At 34.0% G+C, this 21,954-nt stretch overlaps 2 protein-coding genes across 2 annotated transcripts in view; both read right to left on the reverse strand.

Annotated features, from left to right (window-relative positions):
- LOC149412683 (uncharacterized) overlaps window positions 1-21,954 on the reverse strand; it is a 356,728-nt gene that overhangs the window by 190,415 nt on the left and 144,359 nt on the right. The window lies entirely within an intron of this gene.
- LOC149412704 (uncharacterized) lies at window positions 11,297-12,541 on the reverse strand. The gene is made up of 2 exons (XM_089645297.1): window positions 12,482-12,541; window positions 11,297-12,017 (listed from the first exon to the last, which is right to left on the reverse strand). The coding sequence occupies exons 1-2, from the start codon at window positions 12,494-12,496 to the stop codon at window positions 11,532-11,534; spliced, it is 501 nt and encodes a 166-aa protein (XP_089501423.1). The 5' UTR covers window positions 12,497-12,541; the 3' UTR covers window positions 11,297-11,531.

Consider the following 21,954-nt stretch of genomic DNA (forward strand, 5'->3'; position numbering starts at 1 on the left):
GTTCCAAGGATTGCAGAGATTATGTCAGAAACAAGTACAAAAAAACTTGTGAAATTGGTGCACTTTGTTGTTTTTTTCAGTAGATCTGTGGAAGGCAAAAATTACCAATGAGAAACTGGAGCAATTTTAGCGTTTAAGTGGGCGGCCTTGGTGATGGCTACCTCGGGGGTGTCTACGACGCGACCGTCGAATCCGATGGGGGCGCCTCCATGGACCCAGGAGTTGAGAGGAGAGGCCCATGAGTTATAGGGAGAGGCCCATCCAAGTCCAGCGGTTGATGCTCCTACATTAGCAGCGATAAGGTTCGCCCTGGAGACGGCTACCTCAGCGGGGTTGATGGCGTGCCCGTCAAGGACAGCGGCTCCTCCCAGCCCCCATGTGCCCAGAGGGGTAGCGCGGGCAGCCCACACTCCAGGGGGAAGTTCTTCCCAAGCTGCAGAGAGGTCACCGCTCCACTGGCTCCAGTCTTGACTCTCTACCAGACCTTCACCCCTCCACTGTCCGTCATCCAGTAGCAAGGGATTGCCGGACACCAGCGCACCCATGCACAGAAAAGTTGCGATGAACTGAAAAAATCCAAACCGATATTAACAACGTAATAAATAATAAATCGTCCTACGGTAGCAACACTAGCGAAATTGTTCATGGATCGACATTCCTAAACGTCAAATAGCTAGATGTGCATTCGAATAAATAGGGAGTTAAACGGTAAATGATGTATTTAGTCATAACCTGTGATATTCTGAATAAATTTCTTAATTCCATTTAGAATTGAATTCGAATCGAACGGATTCGATCGTCTTTCAATTCAATCATATTCGTAAGCGATTATAATAAAGGAGAAGAAGAAGATAACGATTATTAATTGACTACTTACAATTGAATCCATGTTGCTTGTGACGTGTTAGCCTTTTCAAAAGAAAACTGCTTGTGCTTTATCAAAGCGTATGACTGGCTTTATATTTAGGCGTTACCTTCAGAGTGGGGAGGATATTAGAAGTACAAATAATACTGTAATGTTTGTGTAGGTTCTCAAAAGACATGATTCAAAAAAATATTAACTGGTTACATCCAAAGATCAACGGCAAATGGTTTTTCTTTTTTTAAATCGATCGATTACTCTTTGAACAATCTTGATTTCCAAAGCAGGTTCTTGTCATTAGTAAGCACATACTAGCAGTGTCCTAGACTTTTTCTCCGGGCTTATTGTTTGTGAAACAATGTATTCCTTTGAGAAATATCTTAATCTAACGGTATGAAATATTATTATTGTTTAAGGCCATTTAAATTTAACATTTCTATTAAGAGTACAGCAGCTTTTAAAATCAATCGAATAACGGTTTTGTAAAAAAGGCATGAAACAAAAAAATGTTAAGAAAGAATGGATTGTATTATTAATAAAAGTTGATTTCAAAGGATTGAAAATGAAGTTAAATATTTAAGGAAATAGTTTTTAAATTATTGTGTGTTGATCTTTGTTCATTGTTTTTTTATTTATTTTAAAAATACAAACATTCTCTGTTTACTATTAAAAAACTAACAATATTTATTTTGATTGAAGATTTACGAGTAGCTAGTCAATAATGAAGCTACTGGTAAAAAGAAATGCAATAAAAGAACACTAACCCATTTATACTAGTCGGCCTGATCATGCTTTTTTTATATTTTTTTTATGTGACACCTCACAAGAGTGTTCCTGCCTGTGTAGTGTACAGACAGGGGAACTATGTCACCACCCGGTTGGGCGGCGTTGTCTCTTTCATACATTTAGACATATATTTATTACAGAAAGACATATCTAAAGTTTACTAAGGAGTTTGATAAGTGTATTTTAGTAATATGATAACTTAATTAAAGTAAGTTTGTTATCATTGTTATTAAAAAATAAACACGAACAAGTTGTTGTAAAGAACGTTTACAATTAGCAAACGTTTATTACTCCAATTGGTTATTTTACATAAATAGACAAATTAACACAAAGATAAAAAGTCCACCTGGAAAAAATGTTAAGACACTGAGTGGTCGCAGTAAACATCGATTGAACTTATTCCTTATTTACATACATGTGTTATTTACATTTATAGAGATTTACTCTTTCTTATTAGAACTGCTTATGTTTTAGGCATGCCTAGTTTATCAATACCTAATGCTGTTGTTTAAACTATTTTTTGATATGTTATTATTATTTTATGACCCTTGCTTTTCTTAATCTTCATTGACGACCTTACATGTAAACTCCACTGTAATTTGTCTCTATACGCTGACGACCTCAAGATATATAAAGCAATTATATCTATGGAAGATTGTGAACTCTTACAACAAGACCTTAACACATTGTCTGCCTGGTGTATTGACAATGAAATGGAATAGGCCACTTGCATGGGTTTCATAACGACTTGGAAAAAATCGTGTGGATAGATCTTTTTACTAAGATTACGAAAATGTTAGTAAAATTTTGTAGAAATGTACATTTATTTTTATTTTTAAATAAATAAATCCATTATTTGGGCTCGTGTCGTCACTACATGAAAATGTCCCGTCTACTGAAAATGTTCCTATTAATTTTGTAAAATTCCACACTGATTTAATTTTTTTATATGGCATCACTTTGATTTCAGGCGAATTTTTGAATTCGTTCACTAGATTTATTGTTTGTTCTCTGCGAACTTTTCATTTGGTTTGAATTTTTGACAGATGTGAAGAGAACCCCGTACAATTTAGATGTCGGTACGTGTTTTAGAGGTATAATGGTTATGGTGCTGATTTTATCAAAATCAAATTTTATAATATTCTTATTATTATTATAATTTACAATTAAAAGTATATTACATTGGATTTATTAATATAGACGTTGTACATTATAATGATTTATGATCAATAAGATGGATCAAGGAAAAAAATATTTATGAGATGTAAAATTTTTGGTATGCCTCGTTATTCTGCTGTGTCATTCGTGTGGAAAACGTTCTTTTTTTTAAATGATTTTCGGCTATGTAATCATTGTTTTTTCTCACCTATAAAATTATGTCCCGTCTTTCCGGTTTATAAAAAAAGGTCTGATTTTTCGGATTGAAATTTTCAAAAAATCTCCAGGGTTTCAAAAATACAATTAAAAAAATAATAATAATACAGAATGTCTTAGAATATTTTCCTTAACCGGAAAAAAAATAAAAAATATGATGCAAGTGGCCTATTGAATATAGCTAAGTGTAAAGTTATAAATTTCACCAAGAACACCAACAAAACTCTATACTCATATAGCATATGTGGTCACAATCTGGAAACAGTTGAATCGATCAAAGATTTAGGAATTATATTCGACAACAAACTAACGTTCAACCAACACATAGAATGCATTGTAAATAAATCAAATAAAGTACTAGGTTTTATTGTAAGATCAACTAAACTGTTCAAGAACTCTAATAGCCCAATAATTCTATTCAATTCGTTAATCCGTAGTGTTCTTGAGTACGGGTCAACAGTCTGGAATCCACATTACATTACACAGGTATCCAGACTTGAATCTGTCCAAAGAAAATTTACACGGATTTTTTCCTATCGATCAGGTGTCTACCATCTTCTAAATGGGTATGAACAAAGACTTACATATTTCAAACTAGAGAGTTTAGTTAAAAGACGAAATATAAATGACCTCTTAATGATTTACAAAATTGTGAATAATCGTGTAAATAGTAACTTAGTCAATCAAATCAATTTTTACGCCAGGCCCAAATATACCAGAAATATGAACATATTTTGGACCGAAATACTGGATATTTTAATCCTATGTCTAGAATGTCTCCATCATACAATGATCTTGCTAAAACACACACTGTCGTAGATATTTTTTTAAATAATATAACTTGTTTCAAGAAATATCTCCACGATTTCTGTACTTAGATAAAAAAAAAATAAAATAAAAAGAAAAATAAATAAATAAAAAAAATTGTTTAGTGGTTTAGAATTTTTTTTTAATATGTAGGTACTCTTTAAATTTTTCTCCTTATTATGTGCTTCAATCTTGTAATTTCTCTTTGTAATTTAGTTTTAAGTTTTGTATATAAATACTGTCATTGTTTTACATGTTTGCTTATGTGAATGTGCAAATGTGATTGCTGCAGACACATTAGTCTAGGGATATTTATAATTGTATTTTCTTTATTTTGTAATCCATAATTAATGTTTTTATAAATATCCTGTTTGTGTCTCGAATAAACAAATAAATAAATAAATGAGATTTAGACGCTACCATTTATGTAAATTTAAAGTTCCTACGAAATTCCTGTTTTTATGTAACCATATATGTATGTAGCTATATATGGAATGCTCCATGTATATATTTATGTATGTGTATGTGTAAGCATATATATATATATGTACCCGCCTCAGAACAGAAATCTTCTAGTGAGGCGGGTTACTTTCATGTTTGTAATTTTGACTATGTTATTGCAATAAACGCCCGGGCTGCTGGCAGTTAAAAATAAATAAAAAAAAACTATACCTATTACTGTATAGCCTTTGATTTTGCAAATATTAGCAGAGTTTTAAACATTATACAAAGCAGTCAGTCAGTCGTGTGTAACGCGCAGGTACACGCTAGGAAGGCCCGTTAAATATAGGGCGTGCAATCTGCCATTTAAAAGATTGACGTAAAATGTACGATTACAACTGTAATGAAATGCCTACGTGTCTGTGCATTTAAAGGAGAAATGCATCAAGAACAAAAAAACGTGATTTGGATATTCATATCATTCAAGAAATAATTATTTTTCTACCAGTAGCGAATAATGCAAGAAGACAATTCTTATTTATCTTTAAACTTCACGAATGACATTTAAAAAAAAAAATATTAATTTGTCATATTTAAAAATGTATTTGCACTAGTTAAAGGTTCCCGATTAAAGTGCTATTATAATTATATCATTGCAACGACCTTTAAAATTGTGTCATTAATCTTTGCTGCTTGTCTCAGAATAAAAAAAATATTACGTTATTTTTCTGCAACAGGTTAGTAGCCTAGTTGTAAAAAATAAAATTTCTATAGTCCTAAATATTATCTTTGTCTGGCTCAGCAAACAAAGCATTTTAGGTTACTTATATTATTATTTGAAAAAAATAAAGTTTCAGTTATCTATCGTGACAATAAAGGGGGGGGGAGGCTAGGATTAAGTATGTAGGTACCTCTGTTATTTTTTAAATCGTGTATTTATTGATTTATCAACGCCATATTAGGTTTTTACTTAACGATTATAAATTAAATTGAAAACATTATTGTTTTAAGGTGCTAAACTTAAACTTTAGTGTTTAGTGTTAAAAATAATTTTTCGAAGAAATTTTTTTCTGAAAGCTTATCACTTTGTGATGACATTATTTATTATTTCAAAACACATATTATTTTGTTTACATCACTGGTCCTGGGTTCAATTCACAGATTCCACCGTATATTTTTGTGATTTTTTTGTTTCATATTTTCGTTTAATAATCGCGAATATTTATTTATTTATTTATTTATAGAATACATGATAATACAATAATACATTTTCTTACATGTGATACATTAAATCACCACACTAGGCGACTGCCTATATATTATTTATATTATTTTCAATGTTTAAATAAAATGTATTTGAAACAGTGACCTCCAAATTTGTAGTTGACGATACACCCCGACCACGAAGGCTATGTTGAAATTAAATTCCTAAATTAGACAATTTGTTTTTATTAGGCTGAACTTTTATATAAAAATGATCTAATTAAAAAAAATAGCTCATTTTTTCTACCCGCTATCAGAACTTCCCCAGAAGATACTCCACTTTGATTCTTTGTGTATTGATTATGTTTGTATCAAAAAATACCCTATAATTTTAATAATTCATCCAACTCCAATAAAATATTGGCAATATCAACAACTCTGGTGAGGCGCTAGTGCAGCATATTGACGTTGACATTCCTTTAAATGGCTGCAAATTGAATTGATTTAGTACTATTAGACTGCAATGTTGATAAAAATTTATAAAATTCTCCCAAAAAGTAGGTTCCTATCTTTTTTGATTACTACAGGTTTTTCTAATGAGAGGTGTTATTTTGATATTCAATCGTAAAATATCAATGGTTACGTTGCTAGTGTGGCACGTAGCGCCATCTTGTTGTAAAGTAAACATTGTCCAGATCAATACCATCCAATTCCGGCCATAAAAAATCATTAATCATCTCTCGAAAGCGATCCATTCACCGTAACTGTTGCTCCAGCCTCATTTTCGAAAAAGTAAAGTCCAATGACTCCGCCGGACCATAAACCGCACCAAACAGTCACACGTTGAGGATAAAGAGGCTTTTTAACAATAGCTCTTGGGTTTTTCGAGTCCCAGATGCGACAATTTTGTTTGTTGACGAAGCCACCGAGGAGGAAATGGGCCTTATCACTCAAGATGATTTGCATTTGATTCACTCAAGTGAATTTTAATAATTTCAATGCGTTGTTGAAGCTTGTATCGTTCCATTTTTATTAATGGCGTAGTTTCTACTTGTCAAATTAAAAAAAATGTCAGCTTCAAAAGTAACATCTACCGAAATAACGGGCTATTCAAAAGAACACCTCTTATTGGAAAACCCTGTATAATTGATGTAAAATAAAGAACATATTTCACAAAAAATCCAATAAAACTAAATCAAGGCGGACAACTCATGCCGTTAGGAGGCGCTACAATCATGATGTATGGGAAATGTCAGAAGTTAGAAGTATTATTAATATTATAGGGTATTTGGTATCAATAAACGTAAAGCATCATCTATAAGCCGAGTAGAAAAGCTTTGTGGAACTTATTTGATAGCCAAAAATTTTAATGATATAATTTGGTGCAGTAATTGTTGATTTCATTTGTAAATACCTGGCTGCATAAACTGGTTCATTTTAAAACGGCAGGTAACCAATAAAACAATAAACCTTCATTCGCTCAGTAGTTACTTACCTCGGTCGATTATTGATTTGAATTCGGAGATTGACGTTAGATGGCAGTAATCAATTAATTTTAAATTGTTTATATCAATAAAGTAAACATGAAATTAATGTTCACTTAACCTCGCTCTATGGTCACATTGTACACGGTTTTGTGTATGAATTATAAATTAGGAGAAGTTTTATTTTGGTTTTTAGAAAGGATGTTATGTTTGTTATTTTACTACTGTTGAAAAACAAAACATAGTAGTTCATTTTTATTACTGTTGAAAAATAAAACATAAGAGTTAATCAATATTACTGTTGAAAAACAGAACATAAAAGTTGATCTTTATTTCTGTTGAAAAACACATTTTAAGAGTTAATCTTTATTACTGTTGAAAAACACATTTTAAGAGTTAATCTTTATTACTGTTGAAAAACATAAAATAAGAGTTAATCTTTATTACTGTTGAAAAACATTACATAGGAGTTAATCTTTATTGCTGTTGAAAAACATAATATAAGAGTTAATATTTATTAGGTAGCAACATTGTGTCTATATTATTATTCCTTCCCGTGTCCATAATCCATATCTTAATACTGCTTTTGAAGTCTGTTATAGAGAAATATTGCATATTTCTTTGTCCAAACATCGTTTAAGTTGTAGGTTGGTAGAATGTATGTTGTAATGAGGATCCTGTGTAATTTCGACCTTGTACAAAGTTTGTTTGTAGGTATTTCTAAGTTAGAGACTAAAATTTTAGGTTTAAAATTTATTTTTAATTATCTGAAATCCCCGGCGCTTCCCGGGTTTGTACAGAATTTTTCGTAATCACATGGAGGCAGCAATGTTCGTCTAATTTTGAACGTCAGGGGGATAGGTGAGGTTTTTAGCAATCTTATTGAACTTCTTCCTGCTTTGAAAGTCACGCGAGCAAGATGTCATGTCAAAAACATAAATGTAATTTTGCTGTCCAATGGTATATTATTTCAATAAAAAATAAAAACATATATTTCTATCACACGCTGCCACTGAGCGCACTGCTCACGTGACACGACACAACGGATCACGTGATATGCGCTCCGTCTCTTCCGTTACCGTCCCGCTGAAACGAGACAGAGCGCATATAACTTAACCCGCTAGACTGTAGTAACCAGTGGCAACGTGTAATGGAAAAACATTTTTTTTGCTTTGAATTTTTTTAAATATTCCATCGGACATCTAACCGACTTTTTCATTTTTTACTCCAAATATTCTCAGAAATCGCAGGTTAAAATCCTTCGGGTACATGCTGTCACTCCCTGTGTAATATGCATGTAGAACTTATTGAAGTTTATAAAACTCTTTATTTATTAATATTTAATAAATGAAGAAAATAACGTTAACAACTATCAATGGAACATTAAATAGAAAAATACTGATAAATAAATTGCGATAGTTAAATTTTTATTTTCCATTTTCATATTTCATTGAGAGTAAAGTTGTTAATTTTATCTTCTTAACATAATTATTTTCTTATTTATTCACAATTCATTTATTTTTGTAACAACGCTTTGTAGATTCTCAAGTACATAAGTTTCTAGTATTGTGGTTGATATATTTTATTTGGTCACCAGATCGAGAATCGACGGACAATGGAGGAACACCCTTTCAAAGATATATGTTGGCAGCATGAGAACCAATTTATTTCCCAATTTATCACCGCTGTCTTACTTGGCCTTGCGTCCTAGCGGCGAGGCGTGCCCTTTTTATGGCTCCTCGACAGTATGTTACGTTTTACTTAATTATTATGCACTGCCATCTCACGGCATAAATTATGTTAAATTTTTTAAATAGTGAGTGATTCAACATCAATACTATAACAGTTGTGACATTTTGCTACATCAATTCTGGCGTGCACAAGTAATTTTAATTCTTGATTAATTTGAATAGCGCCGCTTTTGTGAGACATCACCTCAGGGGCGCTTTACAGTTGATGCATTACAAAAAAATTGAGAATATTACAAAAAGGAAAGTGAATTAAAGTTACGTAAAATAAAGGACAGGAACAAGTGACACGAAGATAGAAGATTGAGACTCTGCAGCAAGAATCCTAGGTGGTGAAGAAACTGGACCAACGGCTGCAGCAAGAGAGTCCACCGCGTCCACCAAGAGGTTCATCATTCGTCCAGGTATGTGTCGGCTGCTAATAAAGAGCTGACATAATATCCTCACACAGATACCAGACCTCGGCAGCACCGCTGTGACGTTCTACGAAGATAGAAGATGGAGACTCTGCAGCAAGAATCCTAGGTGGTGAAGAAACTTTACCAGCTGCTGCAGCGAGAGAGTCCACCGCGGCCGCCAACAGTGCTTTAATTAATTTGTGTTGTTTTACAATTAATTCATTAAAAATAATATGTAGTACCTACCCATACTTGCGGCACGTTCCAGAATGGATATAAACACTGTCAGAATGCCTAGCTCATCATGGTGAAATACCAATTTTCAGATTTGAATAGTCAGGCACTTTGTTACCATGGGATTAAGTGGCAATAAATAAAAGTAAGGATGGGTTTATTATCTAGAAATAAAAAATATTTAAGAATACTAAAAATGTATTACCACAAAAACGACATAATGAAAAAGAAATAAATTAGCATCTAACTATATAATATGTCTGGCAAAGGGCTTGTATAGGTAAAATGAAGGTGTGATACCAGTGTAGATTCCGGTTCTTCACAGAAACTCCCAGTTTATAATTTATCCAAAAAATAATCTTGTAGTCCAATGCAAACCAGCCTCATGCTGCTGGTCTCCAAAAGGGTCCCTCTTAACCAATGAGGATTGGCAAATGCCATACGATTCCATCAATCCAATGGTCTATGCTCCATATGCAAAGCTGATGCTCACTCAGGAGTGGCGAATGTGTTCTTCGAACCTCAGCCAAGAGGAATGCCCGCTGCTCTGGGCTGGTGATCAAAGAATGGCCACTGCTTCCAATGCAAATCACAGAGCCTTGCTCCCTCAGGTTTGGCAACTCTCCAAGTCAGAATTCCAGGGCTGTCAATTTGACCAATATCAAAATGACAATGTGTAGGTACTTAAAGGTCACACACACCAAGACCATAGATGCGATGTAAGTAAAGTGATGCACTACATCTTGTTACAAATCTTGTATGTAAAAACTTTATCACCTTCCTCTTCTTCGTCTCATTTCCCTCCTCACTACCATATTGTTTCACCAATTCTACACTACACAGACAAGAGAGTTTTTAAAGTTAGAGAGCATATAAAATTTTTGAACGCAGTTTTTCACTGGTTAGATATTTTTTAAATTCTGTCCTACATATTGCACTGAACTGACCAAGTCATATTATGTTATTCCACCAGTTTTGTGCAGAAAATAGTATACATTCTGCGCCTGTGGTTTGACGAACCTGTAATCTCAATAGCTAAATAGCTATGAAAATTGCGGAACATAATACGAGTAGTAACAACTGCAATTTGTTTATCCTGCATGAATATTTAAATTGCTTTTTAATTCAAAGATAATGATAGTTCTAGAAACATTATTATTAAGTACTTTATTTTTCTAAACTCGATTATGTCAATTAGCTGAGTATAGTAATTTAATTACAATATCAATGCGACACTCTTTTCACTGTGTACATATTTTTTTATTTATTTAGATACCATGCAAAAACCAATTTTTTTTCATGAATAAAGTTTTGTTTTTTTATTTTTTTTTATTAACATTGCTCTAATTTTGTTGCCTTTTTCCTTCTGATTTATGTAGGTAGGTAATTCCATGATGTTGTTGAAATTACTATAAAATTTTGGAGTAAACTGTTTTCGATATTTCAACTGACAACACATAACTTTTTCAAAACATAAAGTAATGCGTTTTTTTAATTTTTGATTTAGGTTTACAAGGTAACATTAAATAGTAAATTATTTCACAGCTGATGAAGGTACCCGGTGTCCGGAAACTTGAAGTAAAAGCGGGGACACTGGTAAATCTACATCACATATGGAGCCAGAAAAGTATTCAATATAACCGTGGAAAAATGGGAAATGGAAATTTTCTGAATTTAACTTCACTCGAACGATTTTTGGCATATTATTGGAAGTTTTCAAAACGTCTTGATCGATCGCGTGACATAACTTGCCAAATTTATATAGAACTTTAAAAATAGGGGATGAACGGTGAAATTTATGTGGATTCATTGACTTTAAGCCACAGCAAGCAGTTTATATGTTTAAATAACAATATGTTGAGTACGTTAATTATTAAATCGAATGGTCAAATTGAAAACCGAACACTCATCGCTAGTGATTAGTTGCTAGAATAATAAAACAAAAAAGAAAACGAAATGTTACAAATAATGCGTTTTATTGAATTTGCTTTATAACAAGTAAATATAGAAGAATCGAAAATTATACAACTAGGATATTATTTACAACACAAATAATAATTATATACATTATAAAGTAGCGAAAGAGTTTTCAAATACTTTTTTGGAAATCACATTCGTATCAATACATGGTCAGCACTTGGTTAAAGAGGTTTTGGAATAAGGTGATGAAGATGAAATAAAGAGTTCTTAGTTTTTACCATACTCCTGCAGCAGATGCAGCCGCATGCTTTGCAGCATAGTGGGCGGCCTTGGCAGCTGCCACCTCAGGGGTGTCAACCACGTTACCATCAGCTCCTACAGGGGCGGCTCCAAGAGCCCAAGAGTGTGGAGCAGCAACCCACGCTGGAGGGGGTGTCACCCAGGATGGAGTAGGAGCAGGTACCCAAGCGGGTGGTGGAGTCACCCAACTCGCAGCTACGGCGGCCGCTACGGCTTCGTCCACTGCCGCCAGATGGGCGGCAGTCGCAGCTGCCACCTCGGGGGTTTCCACGACGCTGCCGTCAGCGCCCAGAGGGGCTGGTGCTCCGAACCAGGCAGTCGGCGGGGGGGTTGGGCGGGGAATCCATGCAGGCGGTGGGGTTGCGGCCGCCCATGCATCAGGGGCGGTCCAGGTGCCAACAGGGGTGGTCCAGCGACGGGCGGACACAAGGGCGCCCATGCACAGGAGGGTGGCGACAAACTACAAAATCGAATTAACAATTAAACATACAATTTTGGTTATGAATGAAATTTTCGTCGTTCAATGAACTCAAATTTTAACTCAAAAATGCTTTCAATATAATTTTTAATGTAAATTTTAATATTTTCAATGAAACTTTTAAAAAAAAAGGAACATACCTATTAATATAATATTTTAAGAGAAAATCATTTTAACAGTCTTATTCGAAATTGGAATTATAATATCCCGAGATTTTTCCAAGCAGGAAGCCAGAAATAATATTTTTTTTATTCTCTTTAATGATATTATCACTAGGATCTCCCGTGCTGGGGATGTCATTTACGTATATTAAATTATTATTATTAGTTTTGGAAGTTATAACTTTGTTATACAGAAATTTCTACAAAATTAAGTGGATTAAAATGTTATATAATTCAACAACCAATAAATATTTTTAAAATTAAATATGACAAAACTAAGCTTACCATAATAGAGTTCATGATTACTAATGGTATGTTATCCAAATCAACGAATAAAACTGCTTGTGCCAATTCTAAGTTAACTCGGTGTTTTATACAAAATTAGGGCCACGTAAATGGTTCCCCCACTATGATAATAAAATATTAACTTTTCAAAAGCACACAATAAACTAATATTTCAAATAATAATGGCAAAAAGACAATTAATAATTTTCAATAAAAGCGTTTTTTCGTGTATTTTTACCCCACCGCATATATTTTCAAACACCTGCCGAACGATTAATAACAATATGGATTCATATTATCACGAAGTCATGTTACAGTTTTGAAGGTTTAAGTAAAAACTGCTACTTTAAAACTGTTGTTAAAGTGATTTTTTGGTTTCCTATTGATTAAGTGTCTTTGTTTTGCCATTCATTTTTGTTTAGTGTGTTGTTTCTTGTAGATCTAATTATTGCTGAGGTATATTTGCATAAAAGGCCCTACTAGGAATAAATCTTTTAATAAAAGTTTATTAACCTTTCTTGAACACTTGCTATGGTTTTATTATTTCGTATATTGTTGGGTTTGGTCAAACATATTAAGGCCATTAGTTTTCACGGTGGTTTCTATCTGAAAATTAATAACCAAAGAAAATAGCAATGCTTGCTCGTAAAATACTTGTAATAATGTTACATCATTTGTGGTTCTGGAGTTAAAAATTATCGTTATGGTCAATAAAATTGGATCTTTTTGAGATTTTTAGGTCACAAAGGCAGCAAATTTTGTTCTTACGGTGTCCTGGTTCGGCGTTTTCACATTAATTTATTTATGGGATATTATTATGCGTTACGCTACCTCCTCCCAATATGTTTCGGACAGCGTTGCAGTGTCCATCATCAGGTCAGATGTGTAATGGATTAAATATTCAAAATAGTCGTACCTACGAATTACTCAATTTGCTTAAAAGTGCGATGTTCGTCAATTTTCCCATCATTTTTAGCTAATATAATGGAGATTAGTAAATACATACGTATAAAATATTATAATACCTGTATAAAATATAAATCAACAGTAAGTAATTGTAACACACTGTCTGTTTGCGGGAAACGCAACCAAAAATTGGGGCTATTTTTAAAAATGTGTAATATTTACTGGTTCAAATGTAGCTTTTAGTATAGTGAAAATACTAGGTTAGAATACAAAATCATATGAATTTATAAATACATGATTTATTACAATCTATTTTTTTTAATATTAAACATTTTTTTGGCAAGACTGATCGGGTAGGACCGACATTTATTTCGTATATTACTGCTGTAATGTTGACCAAATTCAGAGAAATGTGTATATGTTTGCGTGTGTCTATGTGATTGCCACCAAAAGTTGTTAGAATACTAATGCAGCATAATTATACATTGTCATCGAAAACGAGTCTATTTGTCGAGTTTCAGCTCAATCGGATGTCGAAAAGTGGTTTAATTTCTGCTTCCAAGATTTGCATTTATTCATTACCGAAAACAAAAGTTAAATTCAAATAGATTTTTCAACGAGACACTATCTAGGTTACAAACCAATTCAAAAGATAGTTGCCAAAAATATGGGGAGAAATAGTTGAAAAATGATATTGTTATTTCTGATTTTGAAATATGACGTTTAATAACATGGCCCCATTAGCCGACTGGTTGAAATGCCTGTCCCGGTAAGATAAGAGATTCTGGGTTCGATTCCTAGCTGTCACCTTTATTTTTTATTTTTTTCTATGTCTTGTTCTGTTTCATGTTTCGTTTAGATTTACTAGTATTATCCTCTTCTTCAATGCTATCAAATAGATGTATTAAAACACGTTAATTTTTTAATAAAATAAAACAATGATAAGCGATTATTGTAGCGCTACCTATTGAAGGTCATATCAAGCGCTTTACCTCCATGCATTGGTCGCTGTCTCAAACAGAGATCATTAAATGCAACAACTCCATAATTCAAGCATTACCAAGTATTCTAGTATGAAAGGATCAGTTACAATGATGGCGTATGTACGTTGTACGTGTGGGTTGACTCGCTTTTGCATTACATCGTCGAACATAACTAACTGGTAGTCGGTACATAGTTACCGCTTCAAATTTCATACCGCGGTGAATAAGATATCTTATCTATTACTAAAAAATATATATAAATACCGAACAATAACAATTTGTTTTGATTATTGCTATAATTTGCTCATAATATATATTTAACTTTTTTCTGTGGTTTGTTATATTGAATGTCCATTTATAAGTCCCAGTAACCTTTCTCTTGTTTTAAAGGTCAAGTGCGCAAAATGTCATCAATCTCAGCATAAAACCATTCAATATTATTTATATATTGATAGATAGTTATCTCAATCTTTGTGAACCTTAAGCCGCGTCTCCAGCGACAAAATTTTTTTAAAACATCCAACAAGAGCAAAACATTGGGGCGAAGCCACAATTTTGTGGCCGATGTAAAACATAAACGCTGTTGTCCTGCCCCAATATTTTTCTTTTGTTGGATGTTTTGTCGCAGGAGACGCGGCTTTACGCAAACTTGATCTTGAAACAGATGAAACTTAATTTATGAATAAATTGTCGCAGATGGAAATTCTTACAACATTTAATTTATTTAAGATACATAATTACAGTATAACTAGCTAACTTTCTCAATCTTACTCATTACGCTTACATCAGCCTTGCACTCTTTGCGGATCTCCACATTTCTCACTCGATCATATATGGTTTTACCACACATACGCCTCAGCGATCTCATTTCAACAGCATTTAATCTATTTTCATAATTTCTCTGCCAGTTCCATGCCTCACTTCCATACATCAGGGTAGGTACCAGCACACCATTGTGGACTGCTAATTTTTCTATTTTTATATTACTCATTTTTTTACTATTTTTTACTAAACATTTGGTTTATAGATAAATTGTTAATTACCAGCCTCAGAACAGACTTTGTCTAGTGAGGAGGGTAATGAAAAAAAAACATCTGTACAGAACCAACCTTAAATAAACGCCCGGGTTGCCGGCACTGAAACTGTAGAAACTGTAACTTCGCTTCTTTGGACAATTTTTGCCAGCGCCAACTGCGGTCAGTCCTCCATTAATGGAGTTAATAAGTTATGATACACTATACGCGATGTATAGCCATTTGAAGTGATGTAAAAAACTTTCCAAAAACATACACTTTTCATGACTTTACACCATTTTTCAAAAGTGTGTTGATTTGTCAGTGTCGTGAGTATTCCGGTTACCATTTATTTTCAACGTTCAAAAATATCTGAGTTATATTACCTTATCTTAAGAGGAAACTTCAAGCCAAAAATGTGTATATTCTTGGTATACCTTATATTGTAGGCAATAGGCATTAAAATCGCTTGACAAATGGAGTCTAGGAACGTTCAATTTCAAGAAAAAAACTGGTTTTTATTTATTTTGTAAATAATTTTAAAAGGAAGCAAAAAAGTTGATCAAGTTACTGTCAAATTACTGTCAAACTTGTTGTGAAATCAGATATGAGCGCATCAGCAGAATGCTGCTTACTCATTACATAATAATAATAATAATAAAGTGAAACTATCACAGATAATCTTAGCTATAATTCTGTATTTTTTAAAAGTTTTTTCCTTTATGCGTTCATACATTTCTATTGAAAAAACTTATTTGTATTCTACTCAAGCGAAACGATAGAAAAAACTTCAATTTATCTAAAGCATATTTTTTGATATTCATAATGTACACCAATTCGTTATAAAGATTAATCAAAATAGTGATTTGGCATTAAGCTTCGCCTTAAGCTCGGTCCAGACATGTTCTTTTGTCCGTACCGTACCTCCGTTTCGTACCAGCGTCGCGATCAAGAACGCTAGTTTGGACGCCCGTTCGGTACGGTACGGTGGTACGGCATCTCGATACGGATAGAGGTACGCTCCGATCCATCGCGAGTCGGTTTTTCGGCCCGTTCAAAGGCGATACGGTACGGGTCTGCGCCAGTCTGGACGTGTTCGCGGCGTGCGACATCTTTCTCTGTTTTTGAACAATTCTAACTCCCACCAACGTCGCCTTTTTTGTTTTTTTTTCGTTATATTATTGTGAATAACAATGAAGGACGCGCAAACAATCGTCAAATTCTCAAACACTTCCGCAGTCGACGACATGGTGTGAGGAAATGAACACGCTATGATCGCAGCGACGTTACGGAGATACGGGCTTTTGATCGCGACGCGGATACGAAACGGAGGTACGGTACGGACAAAAGATGATGCGTCCAGAGTTTTTGGATCGCGACGCTGGTACGAAACGGAGGTACGGGACGGACAAAAGAACATGTCTGGACCCAGCTTTAAATACAAAGTACTTGAAAAAACAGGCCTCGCAAAAATTTTACCTCCGGCAATACATTATGTTGAGTTTTGAAAAAATCGCTCCTCAATTTGGGATGCAATTAGGGGCTCTTGTTTACATAAAAAAAACAATCTCCTTCGGTGTTGTATTGCCTACAGAGCATAAATGCATTGCTTCAGAGCTCGTATATAAGATTAATTAATCAATGTAACACTACCTTAACCCAATATACCTTGTACAATATACCGTCTCGCTAATTTATCTTTTGTTACTTTGACCACTTGTTTTGATTAACAATAAAAAATATCCGGTCCTGTGTAGATCCGCGAGATAACTGGACCCGATCTGGCTAGACGGATGCTGAACCGACGCTAGAGAATTCCGGAAATGTCACGTAGGCATTCGAACTGGACGAGATATCAAAATATTATTACAAAGTCATTTTAATCAAGTCTCAGTTCAACACAACAAAGAAATTCATTAACAAGCTTATTACTTGGATATGATTTGAGATTACCACCGCCAAAAGGAACGGACGATCTCTAAAAGGATATCAGAACACTTTTGATCATGTAAACTCGGCCACCTTGACAAATCGGCAATTGCCGAGCAATTAATTGAAACCAGCTATTACTTTAGATATGTTCCTAAATTCCTGGGAAGATTTCTCAAAATGCCTAAGAGCACGCCTATTTACGGATGAAATTGAAATTCATAAAAAATCCCTTTAACATTAATAAAGACGATGGGGATACGCTCAATAGTTCTCTGTATCCGGTAATTGACGGCTACACCAAAACTAAACGCCAAAAACCCTTTAAAATTTTACTGTAATACCAGCTCTAAGAGGATTGAAGTTAGCACTTCACCACAATCTTAGATTGCACATTTGCCCTGATCATGGCACTATAATGCTATTCGAAACGCTGGCTAAAGAAGGAGGTAGCGCCATACGGCATAATACCCCAAAAATAAATCACTGTATAAGTATTAAAAACTGATGTTTAATCGCAAAGCTAAGGACGGGTTGTTTCGGAAAATTTGAACAATTCATCAAATTTCAACGTTCATTTTCCAGTTCTGTGAAAGATTTTTTCAAGTTCTGTTTTAATTTCAGTTTTTTCAAGCAACTAGTCTATAATGATATAATAACAGAACTTGAATAGGACTTTCACAGAACGTTGAAATTTGATGAATTGTTCAAATTCTCCGAAACAACCCGTCCTAAGTCTTCATTCTTTGTTTCCACAACAACTGTTTTATTCGAATAACGAACAAGAATTCAAAAGCTCCCCGTGAGACTATGGCTTCCGAAATTGGGGTACATTGTGGGGCTGAAGCCCTGACACGGCTAAAGCCATTTCAAACGCCGTTTCAATTTTCCATGGTGATATTTCACCAAGGTGATTCTTAAAGTATCTTCCTTTCTGGAGTACTGAAGAGATCAACCAATAGAAATGTGTTGCGGGCGTGTCCGTGTGCCAATGTTGCCGTGTTTAAAAAGAGAACGTAACGATATACCTACATACCAACTATCGTCCCAGATGTTCTTATCATACCGAGAAAAATAAGTATTGCTAATTTATTAAGGATCTCTTCAAATTATTCGTAATCCGGTTAAAAATAGGATTGCAGGCCCTTAACGAATGAATTGATATGTTTCCTGGTAAACTTTAAGTGAAAAAGCTATGTATTATCACGATATCGGAACACGTTTTCATAAAAATCATGACATTTTCGCATTTCGTCAAAATTTATCAGGAAACGGCCTGTAATTCCGTTTTAACCAGATGACCAATCATTTTAAGAGATTTTAAATAAATTAGCAATACTCATTTTTCTCTGTACATGACCTCTACAGTGGTTACTCAGTCTATCCGGAGAGTTCTCTTTTTTTACCAATCTACCAATTGTTCTGGTTCGAGACATTTTTGTAATGACCTCTACAATTGTTACTCATTCTATCCGGAGAATTCTCATAATGTAGCAATCTTCCAATCATTCTTGTTCAAGACATTCTTGTCATGACCTCTTTAATTGTTACTCATTCTATCCGGAGAATTCTCATAGTGTAGCATTATACCAATTATTCTTATTCAAGACATCTTTGTAATGACCTCTACAATTGTTACTCATTCTATCCGGAGAATTCTCATAATGTAGCAATCGAACAATTGTTCTTGTTCGAGACATTTTTTTCATGACCTCTACAATTTTTATTCAGTCCATCCGGAGAATATAATTTACCAATTATTAATGTTGGGGATATAATTCCTGTTATGACCTCTACTTACAATAGTCACTCAGTCTATCCGAAGAATTCTGTTCTGGTTACAATCTACCTCAATACTCTTTCTAGGCGTCATAACCTGCGGTAAGCAAAAACAAAGTATCTTTCCGAGAGTCTTAAGGAATACACTATATTTTTACTTGCCACTGCAGAGTAATTGTTAGGCACTAAATTTATCCGGAAAATTTTTGATTTCTTTAAAATGTATAAAAATGAATGTTTCTTTGACTCAAAAACTAGACCAATTTCGCTAAAAAACGGGGACGTACCTCATTATCTCTGCATTGAAATGATATATAAAGTCGAATTAAATACTATATGATGTAGTTTTATAACAGTAACTATACAGTAGTGAATGGTCCAAAAAGTCGGGGACACCCGATGAAAACTTTAACGCACTCTACACTGGAATTAGATACAGAGACGATTGCAAGTCGACTTAATGTAGAGTTTTAACAGTAATAATGTGAATTTATTGATACTACGTCAAGTGAATGATAGAAAAACATTAATCAAATAATTATTTGTGGCCAAATGAGGCGTACTTGATGAACGAAGAAAAATGAGCATGGAAGTGTGATAGGAAGCGAATAGGCGAAGAAGTCGAACACGCCCAAGAAGAAATGGCACGATCAAGTAAAACAAATACTTATAACAATGAAATAATATTTTTCACCCTAAAAATGCTCCCAATTACACGCCGGGTACACATCAGCTAGTTAAATTACAAATTATAACAAAAATATCATTCCTGTTATTCTTAATGACCTTGACCTCTATGATGGTTACACGGAATTTTCTTAAAATTCTCAGCATACGATAGGATACACAAATAATCTTTAATAACATTAACATTAAAAGTCCCAATTTAACCGAAAAGTAATTATTTTATGAATATTCCTAGTAAAGGGAGAAATTTATACGACCCTACTAAACTCAATTATGAAAAAAAAATTAATACATATCAATAAATATTGTAGAAAGCAATCACTTTGTGGTTTGACATATTTAATAAAATAAAATAAATAACGGCTGGTCCCCGCGGGAGACCACAACCCTCTAACAACAAGAAGAAACAAAATACTCAATATTGCAACTTTAAATACGAGAAAAATTAGAGGAGGCCTATGCCAAGAGGCAAACTGAGCTTCGGGATATATTATAACAAACAAAACATTTCTAATATTAATATACCTAACAGAATTTCTCCTTATCACCATGTCAGTTGATGCTTTGTTTCTCCATATATATTATTATAATCCATTAGTCTACATAATTATCGTTCGGTTTTTCGCATGTCTTTTGTACTTGTGTAAATGTATTGTATGATTTCTCTGTGTTTGTTATATTTATATCATGTTGTCTCCCTCAAATTTTTTTTATATATAAGCTCACACTTTGTACTTCTTGTCTAGTAATAATTTGTACCTTGAAGATGCTTGAGTAAAGCGAAACCGGTCGGTTCAAAAAATTATTAAAAACTGGTGGTTTTAAAACAAAAAGTTATTTATTTTATTTTATTACATATCATTTAGTTCAGTTCTACACTTAATATATATACACTCAGTTTTTCAGCCTTGACCTCTGGCTCCAGAGTAAAGGAATTTACGTAAGTACCAACAAAGGTTATTTCGCACGTAAGTTTCAAGCAACCATTATGTCCATATCGTTCCCATGTGAATTTATTTAAACTTATATTTCTAAACATCAAAAACCAATAACTATATCCTTCCCGTGCCAAATGACGCGAACTTAAGTTCCTGTATACATTGTCGCACGTAGGCAGCATACATATACTCTGCTGATACTATCGTATTAATATCCTTTTCATTACGATAAGAGTACCAAGCATTTTAATGATAGAGTATATATAATAACGGATATCTTTACTTGCAAAATTATTTAGGCTTGTTACGATAATGGGTAAAATTATCTATTATGGCATTAAATCAATCAAATTTATTGGTACTTAAAACATTGACCTTGCAATTTCACTTCTAATGTAACCCAACAATACGTGAAAGGCAAATATTGCTTAATATGTTTATGACGGTATGCTAGTACGAGTCTTACAATGTAAATGAATTTGCTACTTAGATCAATTTTATACACACGAACTGAACGGAGAGAAATTGTTATTAATTCGACCGATTTTCAACATTTATTACCAAGTAAGGCCCACTTTATATTCATAAAATAATTCAGATTTTCAATTTGAACCATTTATTGGATAACCAACACCTCTAACATAGGTCACCCCAAATGGTTCACAGTCGGTGATTTTGCAGGGATGCCCGGGCTCATCGGGTGAGGTGTGTACAGGATGCGCCTTCCCACCAACTGCGTGGCGTGCCAGATCGGGAGAGGCTGGTTTGGGGAGACCCTTTGACCTCTCCTACTGGTCCCTCTTGACCTATTGGAGAGATAGATCATTCGTCGTCGTTCGAGGGAAATTATTTTCCTCAGTGTGGAGTTGATGTAAACAAAAAATTGTGTCAACGTTAAAAAATTTACTTTTTGCATTTGTTGAAATAAAACATAAATGTGATTACTGTACAAGAGGCCCAGCAGCCCAACCGTCTGGAGCAAGTGAGACTATGGCATCCCTAATTGGGATATGTTGTGATTTGTAAGGCTGAAGGCATTAGGGAAAGGAAGGAGATGAAAGGCGGTGATTTACGTGGCTATTCAGATATGGTCACCAAACACAATTAATCGTTTCTATTCCAAATGATCGTTTTTCACCAGGAAACTGAGAGTATCTTCCACTCTAGAACGTGCCGCAAACATAGTACCTGTATCATATTATTATTTGTTAATTAATTTGACGGCCGGCATAGTCCAG

The sequence above is a fragment of the Hesperophylax consimilis genome, chromosome 22 (assembly GCF_061612785.1).
Source record: "Hesperophylax consimilis isolate HC1 chromosome 22, BYU_Hcon_1.0, whole genome shotgun sequence".
Classification (NCBI taxonomy): domain Eukaryota; kingdom Metazoa; phylum Arthropoda; class Insecta; order Trichoptera; family Limnephilidae; genus Hesperophylax; species Hesperophylax consimilis.